This window comes from Canis lupus, chromosome 8 (genome assembly GCF_011100685.1).
Source record: "Canis lupus familiaris isolate Mischka breed German Shepherd chromosome 8, alternate assembly UU_Cfam_GSD_1.0, whole genome shotgun sequence".
NCBI lineage: Eukaryota > Metazoa > Chordata > Mammalia > Carnivora > Canidae > Canis > Canis lupus.
The window spans coordinates 63,553,196-63,570,841 of record NC_049229.1 but is presented as its reverse complement, the minus strand read 5'-3'; the positions used below and the strand labels follow the sequence as shown (position 1 = coordinate 63,570,841).

The window sequence follows — 17,646 nt, the reverse complement described above, 5'->3', positions numbered from 1 at the left end:
TCTGCTAATCTCAAATGACTAAATCTCATGATGATTATGTCTCTTTTATCCTTTCCTTATTACACATCTTTTTCCCACTCCCCAAAACAAAGGTCTCTCTAGGACCATAAATCAGCATATCACTCTACTGATACCCTCTTTTTACTTCCCATCCAAGAATGCCATCAGTGGATCAGGCCAATGTGCCACTGGTCTTTCAGGCAGACATTTACTGTCTCAGAATATTAAATTCATTCGATATTCATTTTTAAGTCATTGTTTAGGGTCTATTATTTGTCAAGCACGGTTCTAGATTCTGGGAATACTATGGCAAATCAACTCTCAAAGATTTTACCCTTAAGGAAGAAAGAGAAAAGAATGGTAGAGGATGAGCTCAGAAAGCTAGACAGGGTCCTTTAAGGGCATGGTGAGGAGTTTTATTCTACCTAAAATGGGAAGGTACTTTTATTGGTTTCTTGTGGCTGGTATTACAAATTACAATAAACCAAGTGGCTTAAAACAAAAGAAATGTATCCTCTCTTAGTTCTGAAGGCCATAAGTCCTAAATCACTATTATTTAGCCAAAATCAAAATGTTCTGCTTTCTGGAGGTCCTGGGGTAGAATCTGTTCCTGGCCTTTTTCGGCTTCTAGTCACTGCTGGTATTCTTTGGCTTGCAGCCACATCACTCCAATCTCTGCCTCCTTCTTCACATGGCCTTCTCCTCCCTCCTCTATGCCTGGGTCAAATCTACCTCTGCTCTCCTCTTAGAAGGATACATGCAATGACATTTAGGGCCTACCCAGACAAACCAGGATAATCCCCCCCATCTCCAGATCCTTAACTATGTCACAAAAACTTTCTAAATAAGGGAACATTTAAAGGTCGCAGGAATTAGGACCTGATCTCTTTGGGAGGCTGTACTCTGCCCACCACACCACTTCGGTAATTTTCATGCAGGAAGATATGATTGATGCTTTTAAAAAGATCTATCTGAAGAAAAAAAGGTAACTATGTGAGATGATGGCTGTTTTAATAAAAGGTAACTATGTGAGATGATGGCTGTTTTGATAGTGGTAATCATTTCACAACGTATACACATATTAAATCATTATGCTGTACACTTTATACACAATTTTACTTTATACACAAAAAAATGTAGATTGTTCCTACATAAATAAATAAATAAAAGATTTCTCTGGCTGAGTGGGCCCTAGGTGCCAAAGTAGAAAGGATAGGTCCAGCAAGAAGGCTGTTGTATAACCAGATGAGAGAAGACTAAGGCTTGAGAAGTAAAATTATACATTATATATCTGCGGCAGTCATGATCAGCTAATGAGGAGGTTGTATAATGGTTAAGAGGGAGGACTCAGGAGCCAGACTTCCTGTTCAAACCCGATTATGCCACTTGCTAGCTTTGAGACTTTTGGCAGGTTACTCAACTAAGTTGTTTCTTCCTCTATCCAGTGCCCCTTACAGAACAGCTGTAACCATTCAAAAAATAAAAATGTTCTGTCTCCCTTTCTGATATAAAGACTCCTAACTCTGGGAAACGAACTAGGGGTGGTGGAAGGGGACGAGGGCAGGGGGTGGGGGTGAATGGGTGACAGGACACTGAGGGGGGCACTTGACAGGATGAGCACTGGGTGTTATTCTGTATGTTGGTAAATTGAACACCAATAAAAAATAAATTTATTATTAAAAAAATAATAATAAAAAAATAAAAATGCATAAAGTGTCTGACAGAGTACAGTGCCTGACCCATAGTAAGACCTCAACAAATGTTAGCTATATTTATTTCTATCTGTTCCTGGCATTGCGCATTTTCTAATATATAATTTATGCCACAGATTTTGGGTTCCCAAAATAAGTATAAAAACAATTAAAAGAATTCAATAACTCAACAGGCAGAGACATTTTTTGCAATTCATTATAAAAGGAGTCATTAATGTTACATGGTATAATTATATCACTACCACTTCAAATTTTATAAAGGACCATAGTATTTTAGAAATGTATCTTGATAGTCAAATTCTTTCCCTTCCTGATAACGAGATATTCAAGTCAAATATTGAAATCTAACATCTAAGATCCTGATTGATTATATTGTGGAAAAGAATTCAAACTTAATCAATAGACTATAGAAAAAAGTTATTTCTTTTTCAAAAAATACTGTATGATTAAATCATAGAACATGAATACATTATAACAACTATATTTAAAAGTATCTCCAATCTAAGAAATTTAAATTGGAGGTCAAAATATTTCCTTTCTGGAGTCTTATTTAAACTTAACCTTGAGATGAGTGACCTGATAGCATTATCATTCATTGTACACTTCGGATAAAATTTACAAAGTGAATTGTAAAAATACTATGGATTAGCTCAATTCTAATCCTGATTTTGTTTCTGCCATTTTTAACCTTAAATTCCTTCATCTCTAAGACAGTGAAAATAGCAACCTATTTTTAAAACCATTGTTCAGTTAATATAGTATTATAAGGATGAAATGCAAATGCAATACAACGAGAAAAAAAATCAATAAAAATATCATTGGTGACGTTTTACACTACATAAGGCCAGAAAGAGCTTCCCCATCACTGCATCTGATGCTCTTAAGATAAAGCAAAGGGTGAGCTCTAAAAGCTGCTTATCCTACTGCTGTGAATGTGCTAACAATTTTGGGAATGATTAGTTTCTTATACAAAATATTTATTGTTTGCATCTTTAAATTCTCTACAAGTAAATCATTCATAGAAGACCAGTGTTAGTAAGTATGCAAACTATTGCTCCCCGTGGATTTAATAAATATCCAGCAAAGACACTGAGAACCATACAGGTGCTCAAGCCAGAAATCTGGAAGGTATCTCCTACTTCCTACATCCAATTCATGAGGAAGTTCTGTTTATTTTACCTCAGTAATTATATCTCAAATACAGCCACTACTCCCCTCTGTCCCAGCTAGCTGGCCCAATCCAAGCCACCTTCACGTATCACAAGGACTAGTGCTGTACCTTCCTAATTCTTCCACTCCAAGCCATTCACCACATAATTATCAAAATGATAATCATAAACTGTAAATGGGATAGGCCACTGTTCTGCTCAATGGCTTTTTGCTGTCCTCAGAAAGAACACCTCTTGCGTGCTCTCTCACTGACTGTCTCTCTAACCTCTTTTCAAGTTATATCCCACCCCTGCCCACTGCATCTCAACCACCTGTGCCTCTTCCAATTCCAACCAGCTTTCTCATCTTAGGGCTATCTGCTGCTTCCTCTGCCTGGACCATTCATTCTTGACTCTTCAAATGGCTGCTTCCTCCTATGCCTTTGGTTTTGAGCTCCTCAATGAGGCTTTCCTTGACCTCCCAGTGCACAGCAGGCAATCCTGTCTGTTTATCCCTGTTCTTCACAGTTACTTGTTTAATGTCTGTTTCCCCGACTCTGGACTGTACCTTCCTTGAGGGCAAGTTCTCTCTTTTTTTCACCTCTGTTTTCTCAGTGCTTACAACAGTGTCCAGCACATGGGAGGTACTCAGTCAATATTTGTGAATGAATGAGATACCATTATTTCTAAATGCTCACATTGGGATACAAGATTATTTTTTTTATAAAATCAACAAAGGAGTTATGGCCATGGCAAAAGAGAATAAAGTGGCTATGTGTGATTTCTGTCACAGTTTTATCATTTGAAATGTAACCACTTTCAGAAGCAAGGTAGAACTGAAGAAGATGCTAACAGTGAGTACCAATAAATCTTAACAATATCTGAATATGGTGACGGTTTGCACATAATACAGGTTTTATAACTTGAAATGGAGTTGCTTAAATGTTTAATCGCCTGCATTATATACTAAACCCTCTATAAAAGTCACTATTATTGCCCCACTAAGTCTTTTCAATACTTAGTTCTTTAGTATCTTCAAACAAAGTCAGAATCACTCAAGTAAATATTCTCCTATGATTGTTCTTTGTTTTCCATAGTCTTTAGGCCATCCTGACATGGAATCTAATCTGGGACTATCTTCTACCCTTTTGGTATGTTTTTAGGACAAGACAGGATAAATGAGAATCGTAAATAAATGGCTGTTTGTTGATTAACTAGAGAAATGAATAAAATCTTTCAGCACTAAGTAAAGGCTTTCTTAGCACATATTCATTAGTATACGTTTTCTTTATATCCGTTTATTCAGTTAACCTTCTATATTATGGATTAACTTTAGTTACCTTAAAAGCTTATTAAAATCTTATCTTCTATAACTCAGTTATATGGTTTTAGCATATACATTTGATTCTCTGTATAAATATGCCACATATATGAATGTAAAATATTCTTTATACCGTTCCCATGAAATTAAGATTTTTCAGGAGTTATTACTTAACTAACTTTATTGTGAACTCATTAACAAAAGGATTTTTTCAAAATAATTTAGAAACCTCTAAAAGCCACTATTCTCCACCCTTCATCTTTTATTCTTGCTTTAAGAAACCGTGGCTGCTCAGTATGCTGTCCATGGACCAGATTTCGCCTGCTCAACACAGAGTTATAGCAAGCTTTATGTCTTTAGCTTTACATCGAATTCACTTATCTACAATATTTCCTTGTCAAGGGGACCTACCCACTTGTTCCCTTCTACTATGATTTAACTAGCACTTCCAGGTCTCATGCTAAGAAGCTTAAGCCAATTACTATCACTGAAAATGAACATGAAATTAAACCTGGATGGTGTAAACTTAATTCCATTGAAATTATGGCATGATTCTGGGGGAAATAGCTATGAAAAACCTTGATTCACTTTTGAATCACATGCAAATCCAAAATAAACATTTTCTCATTTCAACATTGTAACTAGTAAAAAAAACAACAACAACAACAACAACACTCACAATGCCTATATAGAAATGTGGGCATTATAAAAATAACATGCTATATCCTTGACCTAAATCACAGCAACTAGAACCATGTTACAGAGGCCTCAAAATGAAACTCAAGAACACATTAATAATTATAATATTTTAAATGCATATAAATTAATAAAAAATTACGAATAAGCTATAGCCAACCAGAAAGCCAAAGCAAAATATACAAAATTCCCTATCAACAAACATAGTCCCCATTAGTATATAACCTCCCTGGCCCTAAATAGCAGGTAGAGCTCCCTGAGGACACACAGGCTGTTATCTGTTTTGCTCACTCAGGTTCTTACAAACAAGAACACCACTTTGCACACAGCCACAGATAAATAACAAGTACTATCAAAAATTTAATATTATATATTAATAATCAGTAAATATTAAATAGCCAGAGAAAAGAATATTCTAATAAATCAAAGATTTCAATTTAAAGCAAGAAAACTAATTCTGAAAGAATTTAGGACGCAATAAGTAAATATAAAACTAAAACTATGATGGCCGCAATTCACTCTTTATTTCAGTGATTCTCTAGAAGTTACCAGAGGGTGATTATTAGTAATATTAGTTAAATTTCATTATTTCATTATCAGTGTTGTAGAAATACTATTAATATAAATTTAAGTCAACAGAATACCAAATTAAGATAGCTATGATTTCTTAAGACTAATTAGGATTTTGTTTTGAGCTACTGAGAAGCTAACTTTTAAATAAAACATCTCAGGGCACCTGGGTAGTACAGTCAGTCAAGCATTCTGACTCTTGGTTTAGGTTCAGGTCATGGCCTCAGGGTCCATGATCTTACCTCAAGGTAAGATCAAGCCCCATGTTGGGCTCCATGCTTGGCACAGAGTCTGCTTGAGATTCTCTTTCCCTCTCTCCCTGTCCCTACCCCCACCACGCAAATCCACAGCCCCCCTCTCTGAAATAAACAGTCTTTTTGAAGAAAATAAAATATCTCTCATGAGAATACGACTAAAGAAACATTCACAACTTGAGATCTGGATTTTTCCCATTTTCACCAGCTAATTTTCCTAAATATTTTCATTATGATTCAAAATATGTATCATAATACTTCCTCCGCTCCACAATTAAGCACAAAATATCAGCCATCCAAAACTCTGAAACCTCCTCCTGACCATGGCAACACACTACTGGAAAAATGGTAAATGCGAATCTTATTTGGCACCAACTTACTCTGACTTTTGGCAAGACTCTCCGAAGCGTCTCAGCAGGGTTCTGCCGCATGAGGAATGGAAGGTTTGCAATCACACTCGTTCCTTGGACATCTTGGCCAGCACTTACAGAGAAAACACAGATTTAAGATTCGTGATTACAAGCCGAAGGCCTAGCTCACGACTATATATAAAAAGCAGGGATTGATCTGCTTTTAATAATAAATATGCAGACATCTGACAAAGTTTTAAACCTTCAACACATCATTTAGATATAAAAATAAAACCAGACCTGAAATTTCATCAAGTAAATCTTGTAACAAAGGCATGAAGATATTAATTATGCTTATGCTAAAACCAGATTCTCTATATACATGTCTTAAGTCCAGAAAGTCTTGATGAGATTTTTAAACACTTCCTTTAAAACTCTACCTCATTTTTTCCTGTGATCTGCCAACTTACTGAACTTTACAAAAAACATATAGAGATGTTGTAAAGGTTCATTATGGTAAAATATTAATAACTATGGCAACAGCACACACAGCAACAAAATCGACTACCACAGAATCACACAACTTTCTTCTAGTACAACAAAATCACTGTTGCACTTAGTTAGACTCTAAAGTTGCCAGAAATTTCTTAAAGATATATTAATTATCCTTAAAGGTCAGTGAGGTATATTTATTCAGTACCTTTTTGATATAACATTCATTAGGTCACTAAGGCTTTCCCAAAATAATCTCAGTGACACTCTAGGGGCCTAAGTACCTTGGAAAAGGTGTTTGGACTCCTCTGAGAAACTACTTCCACACAGAAAAGTCTTTGTTCTTAAAGCATTAGTCAAGCGACATGTGCACATACTTGCAACATACATTAAAAAAATAATTTCTTAAAGTACTACATTTATTGGCTTCAGTTTAATAAATTCTGTTAATAAGAAGTATATTCTGACTCTAAATGGAGCTGCCTGTTGTGAAGAAAGGCTTTTTCCCGTTGCAATATGGCAGTGAAATATAGGTCAGTACAATTGTTTGACATCCTTGACACTCTCCAAGTGAATACTTAAGACGACAAAACCAAAAAGGAAATGAGAAGAGAGTAAAAGAAGGGACCCATGCCAAGATGGGAAGAAGATCAAAAAGGGAAATTAAAGTTACATATACTCTAGATGACCCTTGAACAACATGGAAGTTAGGGGTGCCATCCCCCCTATATAGTCTAAAATCTGCATATAACTTTCAACTTCCCCAAAACATAACTACTGCTGGCCAAAAGCCTTACTAATAACCTAAATAGTCGATTAACACATATTTTGTATACATATCATATACTATAATCTTACAAATAAAGCAAGCTAGAGATAATAAAATGTTATGAATAAATTCATAAGAGAAAAATACATCTACAATACTGTCGTGTATTTACCGAAAAAATGTGCATGTAAGCCAACATGCACAGTTCAAATCCATGTTGTTCAACGGTCAACTGTACTTCTAGTGGGTCAACTGTTGGCCCTCCATAAAATTCATCTGCATCCTAATCCTGGAACCTATGAATGTTATCTTAATTTGAAAAAGAATCTTGAGACCAAGAGATCGTCCTGGATTATTCAAGTAGGCTATACACCCAATACCAAGTGTCCTTAAAAGACACACTCAGAGAAGAAGACAGACCGAACAGGAGAAGGGAATCTGATCACAGAGCAGAGATGGGAACAATGCTGCTACTAATCAAGGAATGCCAACAACCACCAGAAGATGGAAGAGGCAGAGAACAGATTCCCCCTTAGAGTCCTGCTGTCACGTTCATTTAGACTTTGTGATACCGATTTCAGACTTCTTGCCTCCAAACCCATGAGGGAATAAATTTCTGTTGTTTTAGGCCATCCAGGTAGTGGTGATTTCCTATGGCAGCCACAGGAAACACGCCACTAAAGAACTGGGACAGAAGAGAAATATCTGAGAAAGGAGAAGAGAAACATCTGAGAAAGTAATGTGTCATAAGACAACTCCTGGCCCAGAGCAGAGATACAGTAAGTGTCTCTTAAAAGGATGCATGAATGGATGACTCATGAAATGAACCGATGTCAGGAATATTTAATATTGCACAGAACACTGGTGAATTTTGTTCACTAATTTTGCAATTAAGCAAAAAACAATATAGTATTAGAAATCTAATAGATCTGAAGACAAAACGCTGCATTGAAGGAACATAAAAACAAACAGAAAACAAAAAGTAAATGGCACATTTAAGCCTAAAATAGCATTAATTTTTTAAATAGCATTAATTACATAAAATGTAAAATAGTCTAAATACATCAATTAAAGGACAGGAATTGGCATGGTGGATTTTAAAATATGACTCAACTAAATGCAGCCTACAGGAAACTAATCGTGAATAGAATAATAGCAGCAGATTGAAAATAAAGCACAGAAACACAAATCAAAAGAAAGTAGGAATGGCTAGATTAGTACCAGATAAAGTAAACCTCAGAGGAAAGAAAATCACCAGAAACATTATCATATAATGATAAGAGAGACCATCTACCAGGAAGACACAGCAATCCTAAATGTGTATACACCAAACAGAGTTGCAAAATATGTGAAACAAAAGCCTATATAACCAAAAGGAGAAATAGACACATACACAGGTAGATGGAGATTTCCATAATCCTCTCTCAACAACTGATCAAACAAGGAAACAAAATTATCATGGACACAAGAGAACTTAACAACAGCATCAGCCAACAAGATCTGATATTTTTAGAACACCCTATCCAACAACAGATTGCACATTCAAGTGCCCAAAGGATAATAGGTCTAAAAAGACCACATTCCCAAGCCACAACAAATATTTAAAACTTGAAATCAAGAAGTGCCTGGGTGGCTCAGCCAATTAAGCATCTGCCTTTGGCTCAGGTCATGATCTCAGAGTCCTGGGATCCAGCACTGTGGTGGGCTCCCTCTCAGTGGGGAGTCTGCTTCTCCCTGCCCTCTGCCCCTCCTCCTGCTCATGCTCTGTCTCTCATGCTCTCTGTCTCATATTTTACTACATATGTTGCCACAAATTGAAATCATACATATTCTTCTATGACTACAATGGAATCAAACTAGAAATCAATAATAGATCATTTAAAAATCTAAAATTCTTGGAAACTAACACACTTCTACATGATGTATGGGTCAATGAAGGAGTCCCAGGAAAATAAAAAAAATACATCTACCTGAATGAGAATGAAAGTACAATGTATCAAAATTTGTGGACACAGTCAAAGCAGTGCATAGAGGGAAATTTATAATACTAAATGCATAAATTAGAAAACAGGAAAAATATACAATAATTTCTACCACAAGAACCTAGAACAACAAAGGAATCACAATACAAACAGGAGGAAATAGTAAACAGAAAAAGTAATGACATAAATACAGAAAGCAAATTAAACAAAAACTTCATCCTTCTAAAGGATCAATAAAATCAAGGCACCTGGATGGCTCATCAGTTAAGCATCTGACTCTTGAATTTAGTTCAGGTCATGATCTCAGGGTCATGAGATCAAGCCCTACATCAGGCTCCAATACTGGGCATGGAGCCTGCTTAAGATTTTCTCTCCCCCACCATTCATGCTCTCTATCAAGAAAAAAAAAAGGAATAAAAGATCAATAAAATAATAAAATTGACTACCTTCTAGTAAGACTGGCAAATTAAAAATGAGAAAAGACACAAATTATCAATATCAAGGTTGGAAGGGGTATCACTACAAACCTTACAGACACCAAAAAATTAATAAGAGATTGCTACAAATAATTCAACACATAAATTTGACAAGTTAGACCAAATGGACCAGTTCCTTTTTTTTTTTTTTTTTTTGGACCAGTTCCTTTAAAACACACACACACACAAACCATCATAACTCATCCAATATGAAATAGATCATTTGAATAGTCCTACAATCATTAAGGACACTGAATTCTTATGTCAAAACTCCCTAAGGAAATCTCCAGGTCCAGATAATTTCACTGGAAAATTCTACTAAACACTTAAGGAAGAATTAGCACCATTCTACACAATCTTTTTCAGAAAACAAAGAGGAGGAAACACTTCCTAAATTATTTTATGAACCTATTACTACAGAAATACCAAAACCAGGCAAAGACCAAAAAGAAAAACTACAGAGAGGGATCCCTGGGTGGCGCAGCAGTTTGGCGCCTGCCTTTGGCCCAGGGCGCGATCCTGGAGACCCGGGATCGAATCCCACATCGGGCTCCCGGTGCATGGAGCCTGCTTCTCCCTCTGCCTGTGTCTCTGCCTCTCTCTCTCTCTATGTGACTATCATAAATAAATAAAATTTTTTTAAAAAAAAAAAGAAAAACTACAGAGAAATATTATTCATAAATACAGATGCAAAAATTCTTTTTTTTAAGATTTATTTATTGATGAGACACACAGAGAGAGGCAGAGACATAGGCAGAGGGAGAAGCAGGCTCCCACGTAGGGAGCCCATTGCGGGATCCCGGGATCACGCCCTGAGCAAAGGCAGCTGCTTCAACTGCTGAGCCACCCAGGTGTCCCAGATGCAAAAATTCTTAACAAAATATTAGCAAGTAAAATACAGTGATTTGTAAAAGGAAAAGTTACACACCATGACCAAATGGGGTTTACTCCAGGGATGAGAGGCTGGTTCATTAATCAGAATCGGTGTAATCCATCATATTAACAAGTTAAAGAAGAAAAATATCCTTGATCATATCAATCAATGCAGAAAAAACATTTGACCAAATTGAATACAATTAACATTGAAATTACAAATACAATACTACTTGAAAAATGAACTACAAAAATTAGATTTAACGCAATTCATATCAAAAATCTAAACAAGAATTTTGGGAGACCCAGACAAGATTTTTCTAAAATTTATATGGAAAGGCAAAGTAACTAGAATTCTTGCAGACACAAGTTATACAAATGGAGAACCAGATTAGTGGTTTCCAGGGTTTGTTATAAGAAGATAGGTAGGTGTAGAGTAGGAGGGATATGAACATGAGTAGGCAGTGACAGAAATCTTACTTGATTGTATCAATATTCTGGTTGTGATATTGTACTATAGTTTTTCAAGATGTTACTATAGAGAGAAATTAGCTAAACAGTATATGTGGATATCTCTATTAGTTCTTACTACTATATGTGAATCTATAATTATCTCAAAATAAAAAGTTTCATTTTAAAAAATCGACAGAATTTTAAAAAAAACATATGAGCATCTCCAACAGATGTAGAAATCTGACAAATTTAGCATTCATTCATGATTTAAAACTGTCATCAAACCAAAAATTCCTAGATAAAGAATGCCCTTCATAAAAGGGCTCCTTTGAAAAACTTACAACTTACTTTGTATTTCATGGTAAAAGAATGATGCTTTCTCCCTAATCAGTAACAAGAAAAAGATGTTCTTCTTTTTTCTTCATTACCACTTTTATTCAACACTGTGTTGGAGGTTTGGTTTGAGCCAGGGCAATAAGCAATAAAAAGAAATTAAAGGCTTATGGATTGCAGAGAAAAAAAGTCAAATCGGCTTTATTCACAGACAACATAATTGTCTACAGCAAAAATAAAATTTATATGGAAATGCAAAAGATCTAGAAAAGCCAAAACAAATTTAAATATAAACAAGGTAATAGTAGAGCTAATACCATCTTATTTCACAACTTATTATAAAGCTACAATAAAAAGATAGTTCGGCACCAGTACAAAGATAATCCTTTAGATCAGTAGAAAAGAACTGAGTGTCCAGGACATAGACTCAAACATAAATACGTGATTGATTTTTGACAAAGGTGACAAGACAATTCAATGAGGAAATGATCATCTTTTAAACAAATGATGCTGGAACAAATGGATAGCCATATGCAAAACATAATAAACCTCTCCCCAGGCTGAAGCATATACAAAAAATTAACTCAAAGTAGATTACAGACTTGAATGTAAGAGCTAATACTATAAAATTTCCAAAGGAACACTTAGCAGAAAATCCCAGTGACCTGGGTTTGACAAATATTTCTTAAATAGGACACAAAAAACATAAATAATAAAAGAAAAAATGTAACAAAAAGAACCTCATCAAAACTAAAAACATTTGCTGGGTATTAAGGAGGGTACTTGTGATGAGCACATTTAAAAAAAATGATAAAATATTTGCTTTCCAAAGGCACTGCTACAAAAACAAAAAGGCAAGCTAGACTGGCATAAAATATTTGCAAGATATATACTCAACACACAACTTATATCTAGAATATATAAAGCACTCAAACTAAATAATAAGAAAATCCAATAATAATGGACAAAAGATTTCAATACTTCAAAGAAAATATACAAATGGCAAACAAACACATGAAAAAGGTGCTCAACAAAATTAATCACTAGGTAAATTACAGCTACAATAAGATAACTGCTACACATCCACTAGGAATGACTGAATTTATAGACTGAACAAACCAAAAGTTGGCAAGGAAGAGAAGACACTCTCATATACTACTGATGGAAATAGAAAATGGTACATATTTTTAAAAAGTCTGACAATCTCTTAAAAGCTTACAAACACACGTACCAAACAACCTAGAAATTCCACTCTTAGATATTCACTGAAAAGAAACAAAAGCCTATGTTCACAGAAACACCTGAACATTAATATTTATCATAGTTTTGTAATAGACAAAAAGTGAAACAACCCAAATGTTCACTAACAGGTGGGTAGATAACCAAGTTCTGATATATTTATACAGCAGAATACTATCAGCAATAAAAAGGAATGAACTATTTTTTTTTAATTTATTTATTTATGATAGTCACAGAGAGAGAGAGGCAGAGACATAGGCAGAGGAAGAAGCAGGCTCCATGCACCGGGAGCCCAGCGTGGGATTCGATCCCGGGTCTCCAGGATCGCACCCTGGGCCAAAGGCAGGCGCCAAACCGCTGCGCCACCCAGGGATCCCAGGAATGAACTATTGATATACAACAACGTGGATGAATTTCAAAATTAGTGTGCTGAGTGAAAGAAGCCATACTACTGTATGGGTCCATTCATCTAAATTTACAGGCAATGCACAATTCACTACAGTAACAGCAGATCAGCCATTGCCTGGAGAAGAAGAAAAAAAAATGAAGTTAGGATTGCCAAGATGCATAAGAAAAGTTTCAGGGGTGACTGACAGGTTTATTATCTTGATCACAGTGAGGATTTCATGGGCATATACCTATGTCAAAACTCATCAGACTGCATTTTAAATATGCAGGTTCTCTGTATTTCAATAATACCTCAATAAATCTGTATAAGATAAAAAATAAATGAATACAAAAAAAAAAAAAAGACTGGTAGAAGGGTATCTAGGAAGGTGGCAATAGTAGACACCGTTTTTGAAATTTCCTGAATTTCCCATAAAAAAAAAGAGCAACCAGGAGAGTAAAATAAAAAACTCATGCACAACAACATAACCAAATGGTGAGACTTCCCACATAAACCCAAGATCCTGCATGTATAGACAGCAGCTAAAACTATGAATGATTTTGTGCACTCCAATACCTGATGGGTTCAATGCATCCATAATACTAATAACTCAAAGAGTTACATCATAGTCTTCTATGAATTCTCAAAATATCTAGAACAAAGGCCCACACTGAAAAAAAAATTCTAGGAAACAGAATCTGAACTGAACAGGATAGAAACAAAAGACAACAAAGGGAAGAAGACGAGGTCCAAATAAATGTAGAGAAATAGAACCCAGAAGCCTCAGAAAGTAAAGCATCATATTTTAAACATGAGGTAAAAATAAAGAAATAAATATATAGGGGCTCTAGAATCCTGAAATTAGATAAGCTACCCTGAACCACACTTCCTTCTAAGGTTTATAAAACTAGTTTCACATAAAAAGGAGAAACACAGAGGATCATAATCTAACTCCATATAGAGCTACCAAAAGAAAAAGAGAATAAAGATTGGGCTAATATCCCTAAAGACCGTGAAAGACAGACATACCCACAAAACAGCTAACTGTAACTACTATTTCTCCCCAAGCAAAAAAGGAAAAGAAAGAAAATGTTTCAAGATATTGAAAAAAACCACATCAATCATAATTATGAAAACTCAGAAATAAGGTGATAGAACTCAGGAAAGAAATGAAGAAAATATTTCAAAAACCACTAAACTAGAAAGAACATAAGGGTAAATGAATACAATAAATAATGCTTTAAGAAAAATGAAAGGTGAAAAAAAGGGAAATTTTAAAACAAAAAGATTTTAAAAATTTGAGAGAAAGTAATATAAAAGGTAAGGAAAAAAGACCAGCTCCTACTTTTAATAAGGAGTCCCCAAAGAAAAAAATCCAAAGCAAGGGAGGTATTTAAAAAAGAAAAAGTTATAAAATGAAAACTTCCTTTAAATTTAAAAGAATTTAAAAGAGCACACCATATGCCTGAGAAAATCAATCAAGCATAACCAACACTGAGAAATACTGGACTGTATAGAAAAAGAAAAATCCTTCAGCAAATTATTCAGAAACAAAATCAGAATGCCATTAGACTTTGACAGCAGTAAGATGTTAGAGAACCAAGTTAACAGTCTACTGGTAACATCACCATAAACAGGACATGAAGAAACATACAAAAAAAGTGAAGCTAAACTGTAATCACCATAATCTCTACTAAACATAAAATCTAATTTCTATAGTTAATTTATGTCCAGCCCTTCTCCCACTCAAGGAGAAAAATGTATATATTATGGGTACCGCGTTGGCTATTATTGCTTAGAAAAGGAAAGCAACTGGGTTAGCTAGTGATTCTCAATTGGGAGCGACCGCCTACCTACAGAGCACCAGGGCACATATGACAACATCTGGAAATAGTTTTGATCATCACAACTTCACAGACGCTTCTGTGATCCAGTAGGTAGAATCCAGGGATGTTGCTAAACATCCTACAATGATGTCTACAACTAAGAATACCCACGACTCAACAAAAAATATCTAAGAAACCCTGGTTTACACAAAGTAACTATTAGCTGAACCATGTGAGATTGCCAACATCCAGTAATTGTTGACCTACAATGACCATTTCATAGTTTCAACTTACACCCTGAGCTTAGCAGAAATATATTAAGTCCTAGATTTCAAGGAAATGTACACAGGCTGGTAACCACCATGTGCTGGTTCTCAAGCTTTACCAGGTACCAGAATCCCCCAAGAGCACCTTTAAAACGAGGCCCTACTTTGAAAGAGTCAGGTTCAGGAGATCTTGGTGAGGCCTGAGCACCTGATTTGTAACAAGTCCCCAGGTGATACCGATGCTGCATGTCTGGAGACAATAGTATGAGAGCCACCATGATGGAAAAAGAACTTAAAAAAAAAAAAATTTTTTTAAGAGACTGCAAAATTCTTCACATTTTTTAGACTACATGTGGGAAACAAGCCAAGTGCACAGTAGCAGTTTGCCCAAATGAAGCAGAAGGTCCATCTGATGTTGAATGCATTTGTGCGCTACTGCTGTTAGTCATGGCAATGGGGTTCCTCTTCTCCATAACAATGTTCACAGTAATGTGGCCAAAAGCAGTTTTGCAGGGGTATAGTAACATGTCATCTCAAATGCACATCAGAGAAGAGCAGGAGGAGGAACGTGGGAAGGGGCTGTGCCTCAGACAAGAGAGACACGGACAAGATAGACCTGGCCAGAGTAAAGTGGGATACTGAGCGTGCATGCCTGTGAAGTTCCTGGGTGCTATGGCCCTGCTGCTATCTCCTGTTGGGTAAATAAATCAAACACGTGTGGAAGTATGTGAGTGCCACTGATTGGCATGAACCCAAAAACAATCAGCATAGGTTTAAATCGACAGTATAAATTCATTTTATTGCTATTTGATAAAATATACGTAATTTTAAAATAAATGTTGATTCAGTGTCATACTTTAAAAAACAACAACAAAAAAGTAAGGTTCCTAAACTTCAAAACCTACACCTTTCAGCTGAAAGGCACAAGGAACCATCATTCTGGCTACAAGATATGCTGTTCCTTTTTGTCTCTGTTGTGCTATTCTTTGGGACATGTTCCCTTTCAAGGATACTCACTCAGAAACAAAAAGGACACAAGCCCACTCAGCAAACCACTCCTCTAAAACCAAAAAGAACTGGGTTAATCATCTAATATGTACACTAGTGGCTAAAAAGGAAAGAGGAAGGGAAAAAAAAGACTAGTTAAATAAATGAATTTAGGACAGCTATCTTCTAAATTCTAAATTAATGTTACTAATTATTTTACTCCCATTGGGAGATGCACCTATTTTAAAGAGCCATTTATAGTAATATCTTAAACCAATGAAAAACAAGTCAATCCACTCAAGCATTTTCCGCTGTAACGAAGTTCCAGTCTTCCTTGTCACCTGAGCTCCTGCCATTGTCATGGGTAACTTCAGCATTCAGGTGAATGGCAAATAGCTAGCTAGCTCTTGACCCCTTCTAATCCAGTGATGTGTTGCCCAAATTTTCCATTCCCCAACGCTTAGTGCAATATCTAGCACACAGGAAAAGCTCCATAAATATTTTGTTGATTTAAACTGAATTTGTCTCTAATTCACATCAGCAACCACTGTCACAGGCTGGATCTTCCCTTTACCTGGAAATGCTCATCTCTAGAGTCTCAAACCCTGTGATCTCACTTGCTGACCATAATTCTCATCTACTTCTCTATCACTAAATCCATTTTTTTAACCCAGATCCCACCTGTCAATTCCTTCTTACTCTCCAGTTTCTAATACTCCTCCTATAATGCCTTACTTTCTTTCCTCCACAACCTGAATCTCCCCAGCTGTTTCCTCCAGCCACTCTTCACCAATCACCTCCTCCTTCAATTCTCCTCCTCCTTGACAGCAACAGCAACAAAAATAGTATCTGACACACTGTATGTCAGGCATTATGCTAAATGAGCACCTTGCTTGTGGTCACATTACTCAATGCTCACAATCTTATGAGGTAGACACTTTTATTAGCTCCATTTTATAGATGAAGTAAAGTAGAGCTTAGAAAGATGCCTGCGCAGAGTTATCCAGACTATATAACTCCAAAACCCAGGTACCACACTGCCTCTCTTTCAACCTGTGCACCTGGCCAATACCAAACCCATCCATCTGTGCTTTCTATCCTACTCCTGCTCCTAAGCTATAGAGAATTACTAGAGAAAACTGTATAACTATGCTATGTAATGCTTCTAAAAACGTATGATTTCAAAAACAGCTGGTCCTCAATGATGCCGGAGGGAAACAGAATGATAATTCATGGGAAATCAAGAAAAGGACCAGAAATGCTTAGTGTATCATACTGCCCAAAGCACTTTCAGAAACATGATCTTGGGTCTCCAAAAATGAGGCTATCTGTGCTAGTTTATGAAACCCATGCCCTTCCCACAAAGAAGACTAGAGCCAAGTGTTAGAACACATCTGGAGACTAACAATACTGCCTTTCTCTATCCTTGCACCTTGCTTCAACCTTCAAAGAGCTCAAACTCTAATGAAGAGGACAGATGCAGACACTAAGAATTCTGACTGTATAGGGAA

The 17,646-nt window shown here is 36.0% G+C and overlaps 1 protein-coding gene across 7 annotated transcripts in view; it reads right to left on the bottom strand.

Moving 5' to 3' along the window:
- Nucleotides 1-17,646, bottom strand: part of PPP4R4 (protein phosphatase 4 regulatory subunit 4) — a 99,149-nt gene that overhangs the window by 60,471 nt on the left and 21,032 nt on the right. For all 7 annotated transcript variants that reach the window (XM_038545623.1, XM_038545624.1, XM_038545622.1 and 4 more), the window contains one exon: nucleotides 6,082-6,184. In XM_038545623.1, coding sequence (XP_038401551.1) covers nucleotides 6,082-6,184 — 103 coding nt within the window. The remainder of the gene's footprint in view (nucleotides 1-6,081; nucleotides 6,185-17,646) is intronic.